The 19,080-nt window shown below is 40.2% G+C and overlaps 1 protein-coding gene across 1 annotated transcript in view; it reads left to right on the forward strand.

Moving 5' to 3' along the window:
- The first annotated feature begins 389 nt into the window (after window positions 1–389).
- LOC117084029 (cyclin-Y-like protein 2) overlaps window positions 390–19,080 on the forward strand; it is a 30,359-nt gene continuing 11,668 nt past the window's right edge. The window contains exons 1-5 of the mRNA XM_033212332.1: window positions 390–726; window positions 9,713–9,748; window positions 11,602–11,653; window positions 14,072–14,191; window positions 18,613–18,779. Of these exons, the coding sequence (XP_033068223.1) occupies window positions 575–726; window positions 9,713–9,748; window positions 11,602–11,653; window positions 14,072–14,191; window positions 18,613–18,779 (527 nt within the window). The 5' untranslated portion in view covers window positions 390–574. The remainder of the gene's footprint in view (window positions 727–9,712; window positions 9,749–11,601; window positions 11,654–14,071; window positions 14,192–18,612; window positions 18,780–19,080) is intronic.

The following is a 19,080-nucleotide window of genomic DNA, read 5'->3' on the forward strand; positions in this document are numbered from 1 at the left end:
AGTCATGTCATGGCAGTCTTATTTAAACATGAAGTGAAAGTTAAATTTCTTTTTATCCTCCACATAAGATAACAGGACTAGAGAAACCTATGTCTTCCTCACTTGTTGGTGGCCTAGCAACTCTGGTACACAGAACCTCTGAATCTGAAACACTTGTTTTGTCATAATATCGCCTGAAATAATACATTTACGATTAGTAACTTAGTAAACGCATTAGTCTTGTATTCACTGCAGTAAAATGGTCCTATACCAATATTATTTAATACATTACATTTTACTGTAGTAAATAAATAACAAATAAAAATTCTCAGCTGTTTTATGTCACTATAAAAAAAATGAAATCTTATTTTAAACTTTTCTCATTATTTATAAAGGCATTTCATAAAATCCTTGTTCGGTTTGATGATAGGTACCATATTAAGGATGGCATTTTATAACCCATATCTCAAATATCATCTGTGGCAGTTAAGAGCCTTCAGTGGGTTTTCTATAGAGTGCACATGATACCACACTCAGGCAGTTCATGGAGTGTAAGAAATATCCTAGTGCTTTGAAAAATTTGACATTTTAACCAATGAAAAAGTGTACTTTGATAAGTTTAACTTATACTTCCCTTCCCCTTCAGGTATCTACTGAGCGTGTTACTCAACAATACAGTTCATGTTCGACAATATTCCTTGATGACAGCACAGCCAGCCAACCTCATCTTACAATGACACTGAAATCGTGAGTAAAACTATAATGCCAAGGGACAGACTCCTTTATTCAAAAATTATTTCAGCCATTTGGTTGTCCTCTTCAGCAATCATTTTGAGAAATTGGAGTCAACTATATATTGATATCCAGATTCTAAATATTAAGTATCAATTCTCTTTTAATCTTAGACATCATGGTGGAAGGAAAAATCAGCAAATAAGCAATCCCAGAAAAAGTGTAGCTATTTATTTGATACCTTTATGCCTTAAGACAATGTTGAACGCAATGAGAAGGATAGTTTACCTTTACTGATTTTTCAGTGCGTTGCAGGCCTAAATCAATGTGTACTACTTTGGACATTAGTCTTGGAAGAAGGAACAGCTTTTTCTCTTCTGGCACCACAGTGTATCTGCATTTGATTTTCTCCCATTGTGCATAAGAACTTCATGGGCCACAAAGATGCACTTTGAGAGCACCCTGAGATGAAGTTTATTTTAAAAGGAACGACAACCAACACCACCACCAGCTCCACTGGGTTTGTCCAGTGTACATCATTATCACCTTCTTGGGTTATGAGTGTTGATTTTTAGAACACAGTTCGGAAAGTGCTAATTTAGAATATTAGTGTCTTTGTCTTTAATTTTACTATTCATTCTATAAACATAACTAGCTTACAAACTATTTTATTTCAAATGCTCTAGCATTTTTAGCTAATTCAATTGTCAGTAACTTTTACTTTAATTAAAAATGGCAGCTGACTCCTGACTTGGAGTCATCTCCCAGCAGGGGTCAACAGACACCTCATACAGGAGAGCTGGCATTTGGCGGGTGCCCCTCTGGAACGAAGCTTCCAGAGGAAGGAGCAGGCAGCAATCTTTGCTGTTCTGCAGCCTCCACTGGTGATACCCAAACAGTCTGGAGTGGACCTCCAGCAAACTCCAGCAGACCTGCAGAAGAGGCCCCTGAAAGTTAGAAGGAAAACTAGCAAACAGAAAGCAGTAGCATCAACATCAACAAAAAGGACAACAATGCAAAAACCCCATCAACATCAAAAGGTCATCAACAACAGCGATCAAAGGTAGATAAATCCATGAAGATGAGACAAAAAACAGCACAACTATGCTGAAAATGTCCAAAACCAGAATGCCTCTTCTCCTCCGAAGGATCACAACTCCTCACCAGCAAGGGAACAAAACTGGATGGAGAATGAGTTTGACAAATTGACAGAAGTAGGCCTCAGAAGGTGGGTGATAACTAGCTCCTCCAAGCTAAAGGAGAATGTTCCAACCCAATGCAAGGATGCTAAGCAGCTTGATAAAAGGATACAGAAACTGCTAACTAGAATAAAGAGTTTAGAGAAGAACATAAATGACGTGATGGAGCTGAAAAACACAGCATGTTACACTTCATGAAATGTGTATGTATCAATAGCCGAATTGATCAAGCAGAAGAAAGGATATCAGAGATGGAAGATCACCTTAATGAAATAAAGTGTGAAGACAAGATTAGAGAAAAAAAGAATGAAAAGAAACAAAGCCTCCAAGAAATATGGGACTATGTGAAAAGACCAAACCTACGACTGATTGATGTACCTGAAAGTGATGGGAAGAATGGAACGAAGTTGGAAAACACTCTTCAGGATATTATCCAGGAGAACGTCCCCAGCCTAGCAAGACAGGCCAACATTTAAATTCAAGAAATACAGAGCACACCACTAAGATCTTCCTTGAGAAGAGCAATCCCAAGACACATAATTGTCAGATTCAGCAAGGCTGAAATGAAGGAAAAAATGTTAAGGGCAGCCAGAGAGAAAAGTTGAGTTACCTACAAAGGGAAGCCCATCAGACCAACAGCACATTTCTCTTCAGCAAACCTACAAGCCAGAAGAGAGTAGGGGCCAATATTCAACATTCTTAAAAGAATTTTCAACCCATAATTTCATATCCAGCCAAACTTAGTATCATAAATGAAGGATAAATGAAATCCTTTACAGACAAGCAAATGCTGAGGGATTTTGTCACCACCAGACCTGCCTTACAAGAGCTCCTGAAGGAAGTACTAAATGTTGAAAGGGAAAACCAGTATCAGCCACTCCAAAAACATAGCAAAATATAAAGACCAACAACACTATGAAGAAACTGCATCAACTAATGTGCTAAATAACCAGGTAGCATCATGATGACAGGATCAAATCCACACATAATAATATCAACCTTAAATGTAAACAGGCTAAGTGCCCCAATTAAAAGACACAGACTGACAAATTGGATAAAGAGTCAAGACCTATTGGTGTGCTATATTCAAGAGACCCATCTTATGTGCAGTGACACACATAGGCTCAAAATAAAGGGATGGAGGAATATTTACCAAGCAAATGGAAAGCAAAAAAAAAAAAAAAAAAAGGGGGGGGGTTGTGATTCTACTCTCTGATATAACAGACTTTAAACCAACAAAGATCAAAAAAGACAAAGAAGGGTATTACATGTGGTAAAGGGATCAATGCAATAAGAAGAGCTGACTACCCTAAATATATATGCACCCAATACAGGAGCACCCAGATTCATAAAGCAAGTTCTTAGAGACCTACAAAGAGACTTCGACTTCCACACAACAATAGTGAGAGATTTTAACACCCCACTATTAATATTAGACAGATCAGTGAGACAGAAAATTAACAAGGACATTCAGGACTTGAACTCAGCTCTGGACCAAGCACATCTAATAGATATCTACAGAACTATCCACCCCAAATCAACAAAATATACATTCTTCTCAGTGCTTATTCTGAAATGGACCACTTAGATGGAAGTAAACACTCCTCAGCAAATGCAAAAGAATGGAAATCATAACAGTCTCTCAGACCACAGTGCAATCAAATTAGAAGTCAAGATTAAGAAACTCACTCAAAACTGCACAACTACATGGAAACTGAACAACCTGCTCCTGAATGACTACTGAGTAAATAATGAAATAAAGGCAGAAATAAAGAAGCTTTTGAAACCGATGAGAACAAAGACACAATGAACCAGAATCTCTGGGACACAGCTAAAGCAGTGTTTAGAGGGAAATTTGTAGCACTAAATATCCAGATCAGAAAGTGGGAAAGATCTAAAATTGACACCCTAACATCACCATTAAAAGAACTAGAGAAGCAAGAACAAGCAAATTCAAAAGCAGAAGAGAAGAAATAACTAAGATCAGAGCAGAACTGAGGGAGATAGAGACACGAAAAATCTCCTCAAAAAATCAATGAATCCAGGAGCCGGTTTTCTGAAAAGATTAACAAAATAGATAGACTGCTAACCAGACAAATAAAGAAGAAAAGAGAGAAGAATCAGATAGATGCAATAAAAAATGATGAAGGGGATATCACCACCAATCCCAAAGAAATACAGACTACCATCAGAGAATACTATAAACACCTCTATGCAAGTAAACTACAAAATCTAGAAGAAATGGCTAGATTCCTGGACACATAAACCTTCCCAAGACTAAACTAGGAAGAAGTTGAATCCGTGAATTGACCAATAACAAGTTCTGAGATTGAGGCAGTAATTAATACCCGAACAACTAAAAAAAGTCCAGGACCAAATGGATTCCCAGTCGAATTCTGCCAGAGGTACAAAGAGGAGCTGGTACCATTCTGAAACTATTCCAAACAATAAAAAAAGAGGGACTCCTCCCTAACTCATTTTATGAGGCCAGCATCATCCTGATATCAAAACCTGGCAGAGACACAATAGGAAAGGAAAATTTCAGACCAATATCCCTGATGAACATCGATGTGAAAATTCTCATTAAAATACTGGCAAGCTGAATCCAGCAGCACATCAAAAAGCTTATCCACCATGATCAAGTCGGCTTCATTCCTGGGATGCAACATACGCAAATCAATATATGTAATCCATCACATAAACAGAACCAATGACAAAAACCACATGATTATCTCAAAAGATGCAGAAGAGCCCTCCAATAAAATTCAACATCCCTTCATGCCAAAAACACTCAATAAACTGGGTATTGATGGAACAGATCTCAAGATAATAAGAGCTATTTATGGCAAACCCACAACCAATATACTGAATGGGCAAAAACTGGAAGCATTCCCTTTGAAAACCAGTGCAAGACAAGGATGGCGTCTCTCACCACTCCTATTCAACATAGTATTGGAAATTGTGGCCAGGGTAATCAGGCAAGAGAAAGAAATAAAGGGTATTTGAATAGGAAGAGAGAAAGTCAAATTGTCTCTGCAGACGATATGATTATATATTTAGAAAACCCCATCATCTCAGCTCAAAAACTCCTTAAGCTGATAAGCAACTCCAGTAAAGTTCAGGATGCAAAAATCAATGTGCAAAAATCACAACCATTCCTATACACCAATAATAGACAGAGAGCCAACTCATGAGTGAACTCCCATTCACAGTTGCTACAAAGAGAATAAAATACCTAGGAATAAGAAAAATATTCCATACTTATGGATAGGAAGAATCAGTATCGTGAAAATGGCCATACCTGCCAAAGTAATATATAATATATTCAATGCTATTTCCATCAAGCTACCATTGACTTTCTTTACAGAATTAGAAATACTACTTTAAATTTCATATGAAACCAAAAAGAGCTTGTATTAGCTGAGAAAATCCTAATCAAAAAGAACAAAGCTGGAGGCATCACGCTACCTGACTTCAAACTATACCACAAGGCTGCAGTAGCCAAAACGGCATGGTACTGGTACCAAAACAGATGTGTAGACCAATGGAACAGAACAGAAGCCTCAGAAATAATGCCACACATTTACAACCATCTGATCTTTTAGAAACCTGACAAAAACAAGCAATGGGGAAAGGACCCCCTATTTAATAAATGGTGTTAGGAAAACTAGCTAGCCATATGCAGAAAACTGAAGCTGGACCCCTTCCTTACACCTTATACAAAAATTAACTCAAGATGGATTAAAGACTTAAACCTAAGACCTAAAACCATAAAAACCCTAGAAGAAAACCTAGGAAATACCATTCAGGACAGGTGTGGGCAAAGACTTCGTGACCAAAACACCAAAAGCAATGGCAACAAAAGCCAAAATTGTCAAATTGGATCTAATTAAACTAAAGAGCTTCTGCACAGCAAAAGAAACTATCATCAGAGTGAACAGGCAACCTACAGAATGGGAGAAAATTTTTGCAATCTGTCCATCTGACAAAGACCTATTATCCAGAGTCTCCAAGGAACTTAAACAAATTTACAAGAAAAAAAAAAATCCATCAAAAAGTGGGTGAAGCATATGAACAGACGCTTCTCAAAAGAAGACATTTATGCGGCCAACAAACATATGAAAAAAAGCTAATTATCACTGGTCATTAGAGAAATGCAAATCAAAACCACAATGAGATACCATCTAATGCCAGTTTGAATCATGCGCATTAAAAAGTCAGGAGGCCGGGCGCGGTGGCTCAAGCCTGTAATCCCAGCACTTTGGGAGGCCGAGACGGGTGGATCACGAGGTCAGGAGATCCAGACCATCCTGGCTAATACGGTGAAACCCCGTCTCTACTTAAAAATACAAAAAACTAGCCGGGCGAGGTGGCGGGTGCCTGTAGTCCCAGCTACTTGGGAGGCTGAAGCAGGAGAATGGCATAAACCCGGGGGGCAGAGCTTGCAGTGAGCTGAGATCGGCCATTGCACTCCAGCCTGGGCGACAGAGCGAGACTCCATCTCAAAAAAAAAAAAAAAAAAAAGTCAGGAAACAGCAGATGCTGGAGAGGATGTAGCAAAATAGAAATGCTTTTACACTCCTGGTGGAATGTAAATTAGTTCAACCATCGTGGAGACAGTGTGGTAATTCCTTAAGGATCTAGAACCAGAAATGCCATTTGACCCAGCAACCCCATTACTGGGTATATACCCAAAGGATTATAAATCATTCTACTATAAAGATACATGCACATGTTTGTTTATTGCTGCACTATTTACAATAGCAAAGACTGGGAACCAACCCAAATGTCCATCAATGATACACTGGATAAGGAAAATGTGCCACATACACACAATGGAATACTATGCAGCCATAAGAAAGATGAGTTCATATCCTTTGCAGGGACATGGATGGAGCTGGAAACCATCATTTTCAACAAACTAACACAGGAACAGAAAACCAAACACTGCATGTTCTCACTCATAAGTGGGTGTTGAGCAATGAGAGCACATGGACACAGGAAGGGGAATATCAAACACCGGGGCCTGTCAGGGGGTGGAGGCAAGGAGAGGGATAGCATTAGGAGAAATACTTAATGCATGCGGGGCTTAAAACCTAGATGATGGATTAATGGGTGCAGCAAACCACCATGGCACATGTATACATATGTAACAAACCTGCATGTTCTGCACATGTATCCCAGAACTTAAAGTATAATTTAAAAAAACGTGGCAGCCAGGCATGGTGGCTCACGCCTGTAATCCCAGCACTTTGGGAGGCCAAGGCATGCCAATCACCTGAGATCAGGAGATCGAGACCAGCCTGGCTAACATGGTAAAACCCCTTCCCTACTAAAAGTACAAAAACTAGCTGGGCGTGATGTCAGGCACCTGTAATTCCAGCTACTTGGGAGGCTGAGGCAGGAGAATCGCTTGAACCCAGGAGGCAGAGGTTGCAGTGAGCTGAGATCGCGCCATTGCACTCCAGCCTGGGCAACAAGAGTGAAACTCCATTTCTAAAATCAATAATAACAACAAAGAGGCAAGTTTACACTGATAATAATGTCACTCCCCTCTCTCCCTTATCACAGTAGTAGAGATGAAGTTGTGTTTCAGGGGAAACTGGATTCAAACCCTGTATCAAGTCCTGAGCTTTGGGACCTATTGAGTAATCACTAAATGTCTGCATTCAGCCAAGCCTCTAAATCCTTGAGCAGCAGCAACAACAACAACAAAAAGAAGTCGCTGTGGCTCGTGTCCCTGATTTCTTTTGAATTCAAAAGTTTTGATGTGTCAGCATATAATTTAAAAGTAGTTTTAAACATTAATCTTGCTCAAACAAATCTCATGCTTTTTTCCTCATTACTCTAATTTTTACAAGTCTGCTTCTGAAAGTAAAGTAAATTTTAATTTCCCATCAACAAGTCTGAGAAATTATCATTTGGTATATTCACTATTAGTGAAATAAAGGTTTATTGAGCAAATTAATAGGGCAAATTGGCTTCAAGAAAAGATTTTGAAAAATGTTTATTACGAGTTAGTAGTGCACTGTTTTCAGTGGGGTAGATGGAACTCATTGGGATCACTTTTGCAAGGTTTTTTTTTTTTCAAAATACATGTCTGCAAACATTTGTATCGTCCCACCTCAACCTTCTCTATCTCTAGGCACTGAGAAGCCCTTTAGGAAAATAGGAATGGATGTGAGGCATCTTTATGTGAAGAAAAGCATCCCAGAAGATTCTGATTTTCACCCCAACTCAATCATTCCAAACTTTGCTGCACTTTGAAATCACCAGAGAAATTTTTAACAACCCTGATGCCCAAAGTCCTACCCAGTGCTAATTAATTAAATTAAAAAATCTCATGTTGCAAATGAGGCAGTAAAGCTCCTCAGTTGATTTTAATGTGCAGCAAAGTTTGAGAGACACTGCTTAATTTGAGTTTAGGACGAGAAACTCCCCCTATTTGGTGGGACCTGGGCAAGTCAGCTTTAAGGTTTGTTTCCCTGATCTGTAAAATGAGTGTTGGATTAAATGTCATGTAAGGTCATTGGTCCTTTCCAGCATGTAACTTCAAATTCTGTGATTTTAAAATGATTTTAGAGATGAAAACTACTTAAAGCACTATAGACGTATCCATCTTAAATGCTAATGTTACAGGCTTTTTAAAAAGTGCTAATATTGTATAGACCTATTATTAAAATTGAAATTTGCCTTCCCTCAGTTATTTTGAGCCTCATTCTAGATGCTGAGGGCAAATGGAAGCACATAACGTATGTAAGAGAACCTCTTGTTTTGTGATACGCAGCATCTGTGAATAACTTAGGAATGCAGTTACATATATCTGAAGAGGTGTATCTATTCATAAATATTTCAGTTAAAATAATTGAAGGTACCTGCCATTCATATTACTCTGTGTCCTGTTACACTGCCTTGTCAGCATGGTTTATTTTAGGATCACTGCACCTATCATTGATTTCCGTGTGCTTATGTTTACTAATATATTTTTTAATAATTATGCAAAAGTGATTTCAAATAATTTTATTTGTTATAAAGCACTTTCATTATGTATTTTTAGGGAAATAATTAAAAATGGGTGGTAGGAGATAGTGAACTAAACTGAAATGCAGGGCCTAACATCTTAAAAAAGAAAACACTACTACTAAATGGTTTAAACATATGGACGCATAGATGTAAACTGCATGAGGCTGTGTGCGGTAGCTTATGCCTATAATCCCAGCACTTTGGGAGTTCCGAGGCAGGTGAATCACTTGAGGCCAGGAGTTTGAGACCAACCTGGCCATCATGGCGAGACCCTGTGCCTTCTAAAAATAGAAAAATTAGCTGGGCGTAGTGGCACAAACCTGTAGTTCCAGCTACTTGGGAGGCTGAGGCATGAGAATCGCTTTTACCTGGGAGGTGGAAGTTTTAGTAAGCCAAGATTGCGCCACTACACTCCAGTCTGGGTGACAGAGTGAGACTTTGGGTCAAAAAATAAATAAATGCGTAAAATAAATTTCATAGGATGAAAGGTTTTGTGGGTAGAAGAGCATATAACAGGGAAATATGTTATTACTTATATATTATAATCATCAACAGAAACATGTCTTCTAAAAGCATACTGCCTTGCATTTTGATTCTCATATTTTTGCTAAAAGCCTAGAAATGAAAACAAGAAAGTGCTCTTATGGTACTGTTCTGAAATATAAGATTTGAATTTCAGAGCTGCTAGGAGAGTTTCCTCTGCCCCCCTTTTAAAAAATGTCTTCAAGCCTAACAAATGATAACATTTATTGTTGTGAATATTTTTTTTCCTTCCACAGTGTGACCTTGGCGATATATTATCATATCAAGCAAAGGTGAGCTTTTTTAAAACCTGTCTTGTTATTCTGGCTAATTACTTTGCATGATATCAAGCTCAGTGTTAGGTCACAGCTCTAGACATCATAAGCTGTATTGTGCCTACTAAAATATCTAAGCAAATTATTTGTTTTTTCTTTGGTCCTTGAGACTTTTTAAATTCTTAAATGATAGAGTATCCCAGTGAGTATGATTTTATATTGATTATATTGATATTTACTGTGATAGAAATATAAAATTGATATTTTTTTCAAAATCTATTTTTAGTGTAGATTTCACAGCCTTAACACTATTGATATTGTGAGCTAGATAATGCTTTGTCATGAGGACTGTCCTGTGCATTGCAGAAAGTTTAGCAGCATTGATGGCCTCTACCAACTAGATGTCATAGTAACCCATGACTCAGATTGTAACAATAGAAAATACTCCTTGAGAACAATATTGTTAACATAAATTTTTAAAGGAAAAGATAACTTTTTTATGGTAAAAAAATGTGTCGTGTATTTGTATTATTGAAAATCTGTAGTGTTGAGCTTAATAGGAGACAGCTGAATTCTCTAGTGCTTTCTTTGTAATTTGCTTTAAAGAAGCAATAAGATGACCTAGCCTTATGCAAATAAGTAGTTGGTAAAAGGTGCATTTTTAAAGCTTTAAGACAGTTGTGGGTATTCTTTAATACTAAATCAAAACTTCACAAGTGCTAGTTTCTTAAATTAGTTACAGTGGCATTTTACATATTCACAAATGTATTCTCAGTACTCACTGATCATTCTTGCACAATAAATGGTTATTTCCCCACATACTTGCATTTATAATATGCATTAGTTATTTGGAAAATATTGGTTTATGTTTTATTATATCAAAAATCACTTTTTAAATTTAACCACGAATCTTATTTTTAAATGTCTTTAAGTATTGAGAGGCTATCAAGCTTACAGTAGAAGGAACAAGTTTTTCAAAGTCCTCAGGAAAGGTTAAGTTTTATCATTGGAAACAAATACTTATTTTCCTTGTGACATGAGTGACACATTTCCTTGTGAATGAGTGATAGCTTCACTTCATTTATTTTTGAGAATGATAGTTGTAGCTGTTTTTTAGACTGAGTTTCACTCTATCACTTGGCTGGAGTCCATTGGCATGATCTCAGCTCAAGCAATTCTCTCACCTCAGGCTTCTGAGTAGCTGGGACCATAGACATGTGTCAGCATGCCTGGATAATTTTTTTTGTACTTTTGGTAGAGACAGGGTTTTGTCATGTTGCCCAGGCTGGTCTTGAACTCCTAAAGGAGCTCAAGTGATCTGCCGGTTTGGCCTCCCAAAGTGCTGGGATTCTACAGGCGTGAGCCACTGCACTGGCCGGCTGTATTTTTAAATGAAATTGATGTTTCTCTTTAGTTCCCTGTAGTATATTCTCATGATGTATTTATTATTTTCAGTAGTTTAAATTAAAGGAAGCTAGCAAATCTGAATCACATTTACATGTATTAAAGTTCTAAAGAGATTATTGCCCACCACTACTGCTTTGTAAAACGTTCTTGTGTTTCAGTGTGTGGTTAGAAGTGTGAAAATGTGTTTGGTTTATTGCCATTGCCTGTTAGGGAGAGTCAATACTTACAGGCAGTTCTGACTGGTTATGGTATAAAAGACTTCACAGTACAGGACATGCTGTGCTGAGGAAGAAGAGGTCAGGAAACCCTCTGCAAGTCAGTATCAAGGAGAATTTGTAAAAACCGTTTGCTTGGGTGAAGTAAACACCAAAGCACATAGACACATAGGAGGCATTATTTTACTAAATAGATATTATACTAAGATATTAACAGTTTTTGAAGTAATACACATTCTTATTTTATAGAGATGCAGATAGATCTTTGGGCATATTTGATGAACGGTTACACCCACTTACAGTAAGTGTCACTTATTTTTTTTTTTTTTTTTTGAGATGGAGTTTCGCTCTTGTTGCCCAGGCTGGAGTGCAATGGTGCCATCTTGCCTCACTGGAACCTCCGCCTCCCAGGTTCAAGCAATCCTCCTGCCTCAGGCTTCCAAGTAGCTGGGATTACAGGTGCTGCCACCATGCCCAGCTAATTTTGTATTTTTAGTAGAGATGGGGTTCACCGTGTTAGCCAGGCTCGTTTTGAATTCCTGACCTCAGCCTCCCAAAGTGGTGGGATTACAGGCATGAGCCACTGCACCCGGCCCAGTAAGTGTCACTTTTATTGAGTTTGTATTTTCCTTTATTTTTCTTTCTTTGAGACAGAGTCTCGCTCTATTGTCCAGGCTGGAGTGCAGTGGCGTGATCTTGGTTCACTGCAAGCTCTGCCTCCTGGGTTCACACCGTTCTCCTGCCTCAGCCTCCTGAGTAGCTGGGACTACAGGTGCCCGCCACCACGCCTAGCTAATTTTTTGTGTTTTTAGTAGAGATGGGGTTTCACCGTGTTAGCCAGGATGGTCTCCATCTCCTGACCTCGGGATCCTCCCGCCTCAGCCTCCCAAAATACTGGGATTGCAGGCATGAGCCACCATGCCCAGCCTGAGTTTGTATTTTCATCACAGATTTGTATCTATTTCATGCCCTCAGTCAAAGGCATCTGTTTTTAAGTCTTGCTCCCCATTTCATGTGGCATCTAGTCATCTTATTTTAAAAGTGTTGTAAAAAGAACATGCTGGAATAAGAACTGATCTGCAGGTATATTTAATTAGTGAGCTATTGTGAGTAAATATACTATCCAAATAACAGAAAACCTATCTTTTTAAAAGATTATTGTCAATAGTATCAAGCAATATAAGTATATGTAAATACTTTTAACACAGAAGCATGATTTTTTTTTTTTTTTTTTTTTTTTTTTTTTTTTTTGAGGCGGAGTCTCGCTCTGTCGCCCGGACTGGAGTGCAGTGGCCAGATCTCAGCTCACTGCAAGCTCCGCCTCCTGGGTTTCCGCCATTCTCCTGCCTCAGCCTCCCAAGTAGCTGGGACTACAGGCGCCCGCCACCTCGCCCGGCTAGTTTTTGTATTTTTAGTAGAGACGGGGTTTCACCGTATTAGCCAGGATGGTCTACGATCTCCTGACCTCGTGATCCGCCCGTCTCGGCCTCCCAAAGTGCTGGGATTACAGGCTTGAGCCACCGCGCCCGGCCCAGAAGCATGATTTTTATGAAGAGGGTTAAAAATAATTTAACCCTCTTCATAAAAATAAATAGTAAATAAGTTTGCTGGGTGCAGTGACTCATACCTTTGTAATTGCAGCACTTTGGGAGTCTGAGGCGGGAGGATCATCGGGGGTCAGGAGTTTGAGACCAGCCTGACCAATATGATGAAACCCTGTCTCTACTAAAAATACAAAAATTGGCCAGACATGGTGGCTTGTGCCTGTAATCCCAGCTACTCAGGAGGCTGAGATAGAAGAATCGCTTGAACCCAGGAGGTGGAGGTTGCAGTGAGCCAAGATCACACCATTGCATTCCAGCCTGGGCAACAAGAGCAAAAATCCATCTCAAAAAATAAAGCAAACAAACAAACAAACAAAAAATAGGAAGAATTTAAGTTTATATCAACTTACATGGTGTAAAAATTTAAAAATGTACTTCCTCAGGTACATAATAGCCACATGTGGCTAGTGACTGTTGTATTTATCAGCACATGCTTAGAGCCTCATGGTTACAGGAAACTATATTTTTTTCAAAGTTTATTGCAGGGAAGAATGACTTACTGTCAGTAAGACATTAAAGCCTACTAGTAGCTTGCATTTGGATGGAGTTATGTGGGGGAAAGGATGAAAAAGAACATCAACTTTTCTGAGCTTAAGCTGATATTATTTTTAAGTGAATGTTGATGAGTATTAAATCATTATGGTATTTCAGGATCCCACTGTTCATTTTGTAAACAGTAAGACATCTCACCAATCAAAATTATCGTGACACATGGGCACAAATGTGAACACTGCTGTCTTTTTTTTTTTTTTTTTTTGAGATGGAGTCTTGCTCTGCCACCCAGGCTGGAGTGCAGTGGCCGGATCTCAGCTCACTGCAAGCTCCGCCTCCCGGGTTTACGCCATTCTCCTGCCTCAGCCTCCCGAGTAGCTGGGACTACAGGCGCCCGCCTCGTCACCCGGCTAGGTTTTTGTATTTTTAAGTAGAGACAGGGTTTCACCGTATTAGCCAGGATGGTCTCGATCTCCTGACCTCGTGATCCGCCCATCTCGGCCTCCCAAAGTGCTGGGATTACAGGCTTGAGCCACCGTGCCCGGCCCCAACACTGCTGTCTTAAGAGCGCTTCAGGTTGTTTTCTTCAATGGATACTTACGTTACATCTTTTCTTCTTTCAGCGAGAAGAGGTTTTGGAGGAATATTTTAAGTATGATCCTGAACACAAATTTATTTTCAGATTTGTTCATACTCTGTTTAAAGCCATAAGGCTAACAGCTGAATTTGCAATCGTCAGTTTGGTAAGATATTTTCTATTTATAAAGCAGCTTTAGAAATTCTTCTTGTAAACAGGGTGGTATGGTCCTATTTTTAAATAACAGTAGGTTTCTGAAATTATCTCAGAATTTTAAGAGAAACTTATGAAAGCAAATATATACATTTCAGTTGAATCATCATTATGGCTTAAAATGTCACAATTGCTTTTCTCATCACAGAACAATTGCTATTAAAGGCAGCAGAAGGGATTTCTGATTTCTCCCCCAACACTTCAGTAAACACAGTGCATACACATCCAGAGCATGTGGAGGGCTTGGAATGGGGAGCAATAACAAAACCATCTGGCCGATGAGCAGGAAGGGATGCTGGTGTAGGTCTAAGCTGAGTCCCAGGCTGTATCCCCAGGCAATTCTGATGCATGTTGTCAGTGACAGCTGCTGCCCTCAATTCTTTGTTCCTTGGATGATGTGTGTTAATCTATCCCTACTCATGACCTGTGCATGATCAGGAAGTTGCCCAGGAATGTGGTTCCAGTTGGTCTACCAAACCATAGCTGTGTCATTACATTTACATTATCCCTACAGAATTCCTTTTGTAAAACTAACATTTTAAATAATAAATTCTGTTCAATTTGTTAAAAATAGTCTTACTCCTTCCCACAACAAACCTGTATAGGAAAGTCAACTGCATGGCAAGGAGTGAAAAAATACTTAGGTTAATACTTCTTTAGCAACCAGTTAGACTCTAGGGGAGAAGGCGCCTACTGTGCACTTGAATCAAAGCCCTGAAAGGGCACTGGACCAGATACAGGGCTTCTCGAGGAGCTGCAGGTCGTTTGGAACTCTTAGCACTTGCTAGAGGGAAGCAGGATGGTGCTTCCAGCTCTAGAGAGAGAGGTGATGCAGGAGGGAAAGCTGGATTGCAAAAGGGAGAGTTTTGTACATGGGCTAAGCTTGATGTGCCTTTGAGAGAGCACAGTAGCAGAGTCTAGTCATCATTTGGGTATACAGGACTAGAGCATGAATCTGACGTGGAGCTACAGAATGAAGAGCAACAGCAGCTCTTCAAATACCGAGAAAGTGTGTAGAATGAAATTGGACAAGCTGAGTATGGTGGTTTCATGCCTTTAGTCCTAGCTACTTGGGAGGCTGAGGTCGGGGAATTACTTGAGCCCAGCAGTTAAGTCTAGCCTGGGCCAGATGATGAGACCCTGTATCTCATTTTATTTATTTATTTATGTATTTATGTATTTACGTATTTATTTTTTGAGATGGAGTCTTGCTGTGTCGCCCAGGCTGGAATGCAGTGGTGTGATCTCGGCTCACTGCAAGCTCCGCCTCCCAGGTTCACGCCATTTTCCTGCCTCAGTCTCCCAAGTAGCTGGGACTACACGCGCCCGCCACAACGCCCGCCTAATTTTTTGTGTTTTTAGTAGAGACGGGGTTTCACTGTTTTAGCCAGGATGGTCTCGATCTTCTAACCTCGTGATCTACCTGCCTAAGCCTTCCAAAGTGCTGGGATTACAGGTGTAAGCCACCGTGCCCAGTGGAGACCCCGTATCTTAAGAAAACAGAAAGTGAGTCTGGGAACAGTATCTCATGCCTGTAATGCCAGCACTTTGGGAGGCCAAGTTGAGAGGATTGGTCAAGTGTAGGAGTTTAAGGGCAGACTGGGCAATAAAGTGAGGCCCACTTCTACAAAAAAAATTTAAGAAATTAGCTGGACGTGATGGCACATGCCTGTGGCACCAGACACATGGCAGGCTGAGGCAGGAAGATCACTTGAGCCCAGGAGGTGGAGGCTGCACTCTAGCCTGGGCAACTGAGTGACATCCTGTCTCAAAAACAGAAAAAGTGAACAGAAAATAGGTCGGTAAAGACTGTTATCATTTATGGGACAAGCCCCCAGAGGAGTGGCTACCAGAGTGGGAAGAGGAAAAGCAGAAGAGGATAAAAGGAGAAAGAGTTCAAGATAGGAGAAGCTGTGGTCACAGTGCTGAATGCTGCCAAGCAGTGACTTGATTCGTGAACACTCACTGGATGCTGACCCTGTGCTGCTCTTCTAAGTGCCAGGGTAGAGGAAAGGACAGGTGGAACATAGTTCTTGCTTTTATGAGCTTATGTTCTAGGAAGATGGAACTTAAGTATTTTCTCAGGTAGTATGAAACAGCAGGAAGAGGAAGCAGGATAAAGGGACACAGAGTAATTGGGGACTATTTTAGGTAGAATGATAAGGAAGAGCCTCTCTAGAGAGCTGACATTTGAACAGTGACCTGACTGAAGGAACGACGAGTAAGAGTGCTGACATTACAGGCAGCAGAATGACTGCCAAGACAGACAGAAATGTGTTTCACGTGTGTTTGAGGAACAAATGGCAAGGTGACCAGCATGGTCAGAGTGTAGAATGAGGGAAACAGTGGAGATGAGGCCCCACAGGCAGTACCATAGCTCACAGGGCCTTTTGGCTTATAGGCCATAGGAAGAAGTTAAGGTTTTAGTCCAGTTTGATGGGAAGCTCGTGGTAGATCTTGAGCAGGGGAGTGCTGTGCTCTAAATGAAGAGGTTCTACTGGCTGCTTTGGGGACAGTAAGCCATAATTGGGAGGCAGAGTGGAAGCAGCGAGGAGGGTTAAGAAGCAACTAGGGTAATACAGGTGAGCAGTGACAGTCTGTGGGTCACCATCAGACCATGCAGACTACCAGTGAAGGTAGACATCAGAGGCATTGCACACAGATTGGAGCAGGGGAACTGAAATGCAGGTATTTGGCCCCAACACCTACGCAAATGGCAATGTATGCAGAGCTTTATTTTGTCAGTGTGAAGGTGCAAGAGACAAATGCCTGTTGGCAAGAGGAGCCTTGGGAGAATCATGTCAGCAGGGACAGGCAGTGTAGCTGTAGGAGAGATGGAAGATGAGGAGCTGGTATGAGGGGATGGTGCTGTGAGCACCAGTGAGAGGACACAGTTGGAGAGGAGTAGGGAGTGGGATGGGGACAAAGGAAACACAATTTGGAGGGAATCTCTGGTAGAGAGGAAGAAATTCTTCAGAAAGAGGTGATTGTGGGAACACTGTGCTGCAAAAGTGAGATGGGATCAACTGCACTGAGGGAAGAGTTGGCATCAGTGGGAATAAAGACTTCTCAAACTCACCCAGAAGGGCACGTGGCATGGATGAGGGTCAGCAGCTTAGCAGGAAAGGGGACGCGAAGTAGAGGGCTTGCTATGTTGTTTCAGAGGTCTCTGATTCCTACGCAGTTGGACCCTGGGTAGGAGGTTCATTCTTGAAATATTTCAGAGCGCAGAGTTTGGGAGAAAGGGAGCAGAATCTGTAAAACGTCATGTTCAATAGCCATTTGTTTTTGAAAACATACTTGAGTTTGGCAGTGTTCAGATCAGTATCAGATCTGGCAGTGTTCTGCATCTGATACCCTTCGGACAAGGAATAAACTTGCTTATTTATATAAAGTTTTGTCTTTCTGTTTTGATGTAAAGAGTTCAGGTAGCTCACAGACATACAGCTCTGCAGAGCACCCTCTGAGTAATAACACGTCACAGCTCACCTTTAATCGTTACTCAGGTGTTCACTTTGCCTAATTCTTTGTAGGACAGATGTTTGATAGATGTAAAGCAATTCATGGAATTGCCTCGCCAACTGCCTGGCAGGTTTAGAGGAATCCCAGGGATACAGCAACTGGCAGCTGTTTCTACCTTAAAACCAACAGAATTGTCTAAGCTGCAGATGATGTAAGACAGAATAAATTTTTATGAAGTGATCATGAAGATGTGAAAAATAGGGGCTGTGAGAAGGACCATCCTTTATACACATGTATTTCTTATCAAGTGAGCAACTGACTATGGGGAATGTTATACAATCCCACAGACCTGTGCCTGCCATGTTGTTCTGCACAGCAGCTACTGGGAGGCTGTCTTGACCAGCAGTTTTTTAAGCTAGTGCCACAGAAGGGTGAGTTTTTGTGAAAAGGAGGTTAACATTTGCTCACTATCACATCGGTTTTACATATTCAAGCTTGACGTACTTGTAAAATTCCCATCTACCTACCAGCTCTGTGTGAGACATTACATGTGGTAGGCACTTAAGGATTTATTGAATGACTTTAATCCACACTGGGCCCGTATGTGTGCTGTCTTTTATGAGTGTGAAGGTGACAACACTTCCTGTCTTCATAATGCCATTGGCTGAGATGTACGGTCCTTCTTGTGACCAAAATTGGGCTGTGAATTTCCATGGGCAGAGTAGGTAGCAGAAGTATCTGACCTACGATTGTGATGTGGCCCCTTGTTCAGCCTGATGAAGCAAATCTCTGTAGAATGTAAGCATAAGCACTTACTTTCTGGTCAAAACCAGAAGAAATCTGTCATTCATAAGAGTTCTTATCACAGCACTTAAACTGAGCTAAGTCAAAGGCCAGTGCTCTGTTTTGCAGATTTACATAGAAAGACTTGTAAGTTATGCTGATATTGACATTTGTCCAACTAACTGGAAGAGGATTGTCTTGGGAGCCATTCTTCTTGCATCCAAGGTTTGGAGTGATATGGCTGTGTGGAATGAGGACTACTGCAAGCTCTTTGAGAACATTACAGTTGAAGAAATGTGAGTTTGTATGGTTTTTGTGAACTTTCTCACCATTTTTCAGTACTTTATGTGCTCCCATAAACTTAAACACTTTAAGAAATATTTTTAAAGGTTACATTGTGCAGATAACGAAAATGGGTGTAAACACCACATACTTTTTCCATCCAGCTTTAGAACAACGGTTCATATTTTTCATTGTTCGCTGGTAGGTCTTAGTAAATTGATGTCTTAATAATATCATAAGTTGAAAAGTATTTTTCTGGTGAATATTTTTGGCATTATCTTACCAGTGTACTACCAGAACATAATACAGTAAATA

Source organism: Trachypithecus francoisi, unplaced genomic scaffold (assembly GCF_009764315.1).
Source record: "Trachypithecus francoisi isolate TF-2019V2 unplaced genomic scaffold, Tfra_2.0 Contig00417, whole genome shotgun sequence".
NCBI lineage: Eukaryota > Metazoa > Chordata > Mammalia > Primates > Cercopithecidae > Trachypithecus > Trachypithecus francoisi.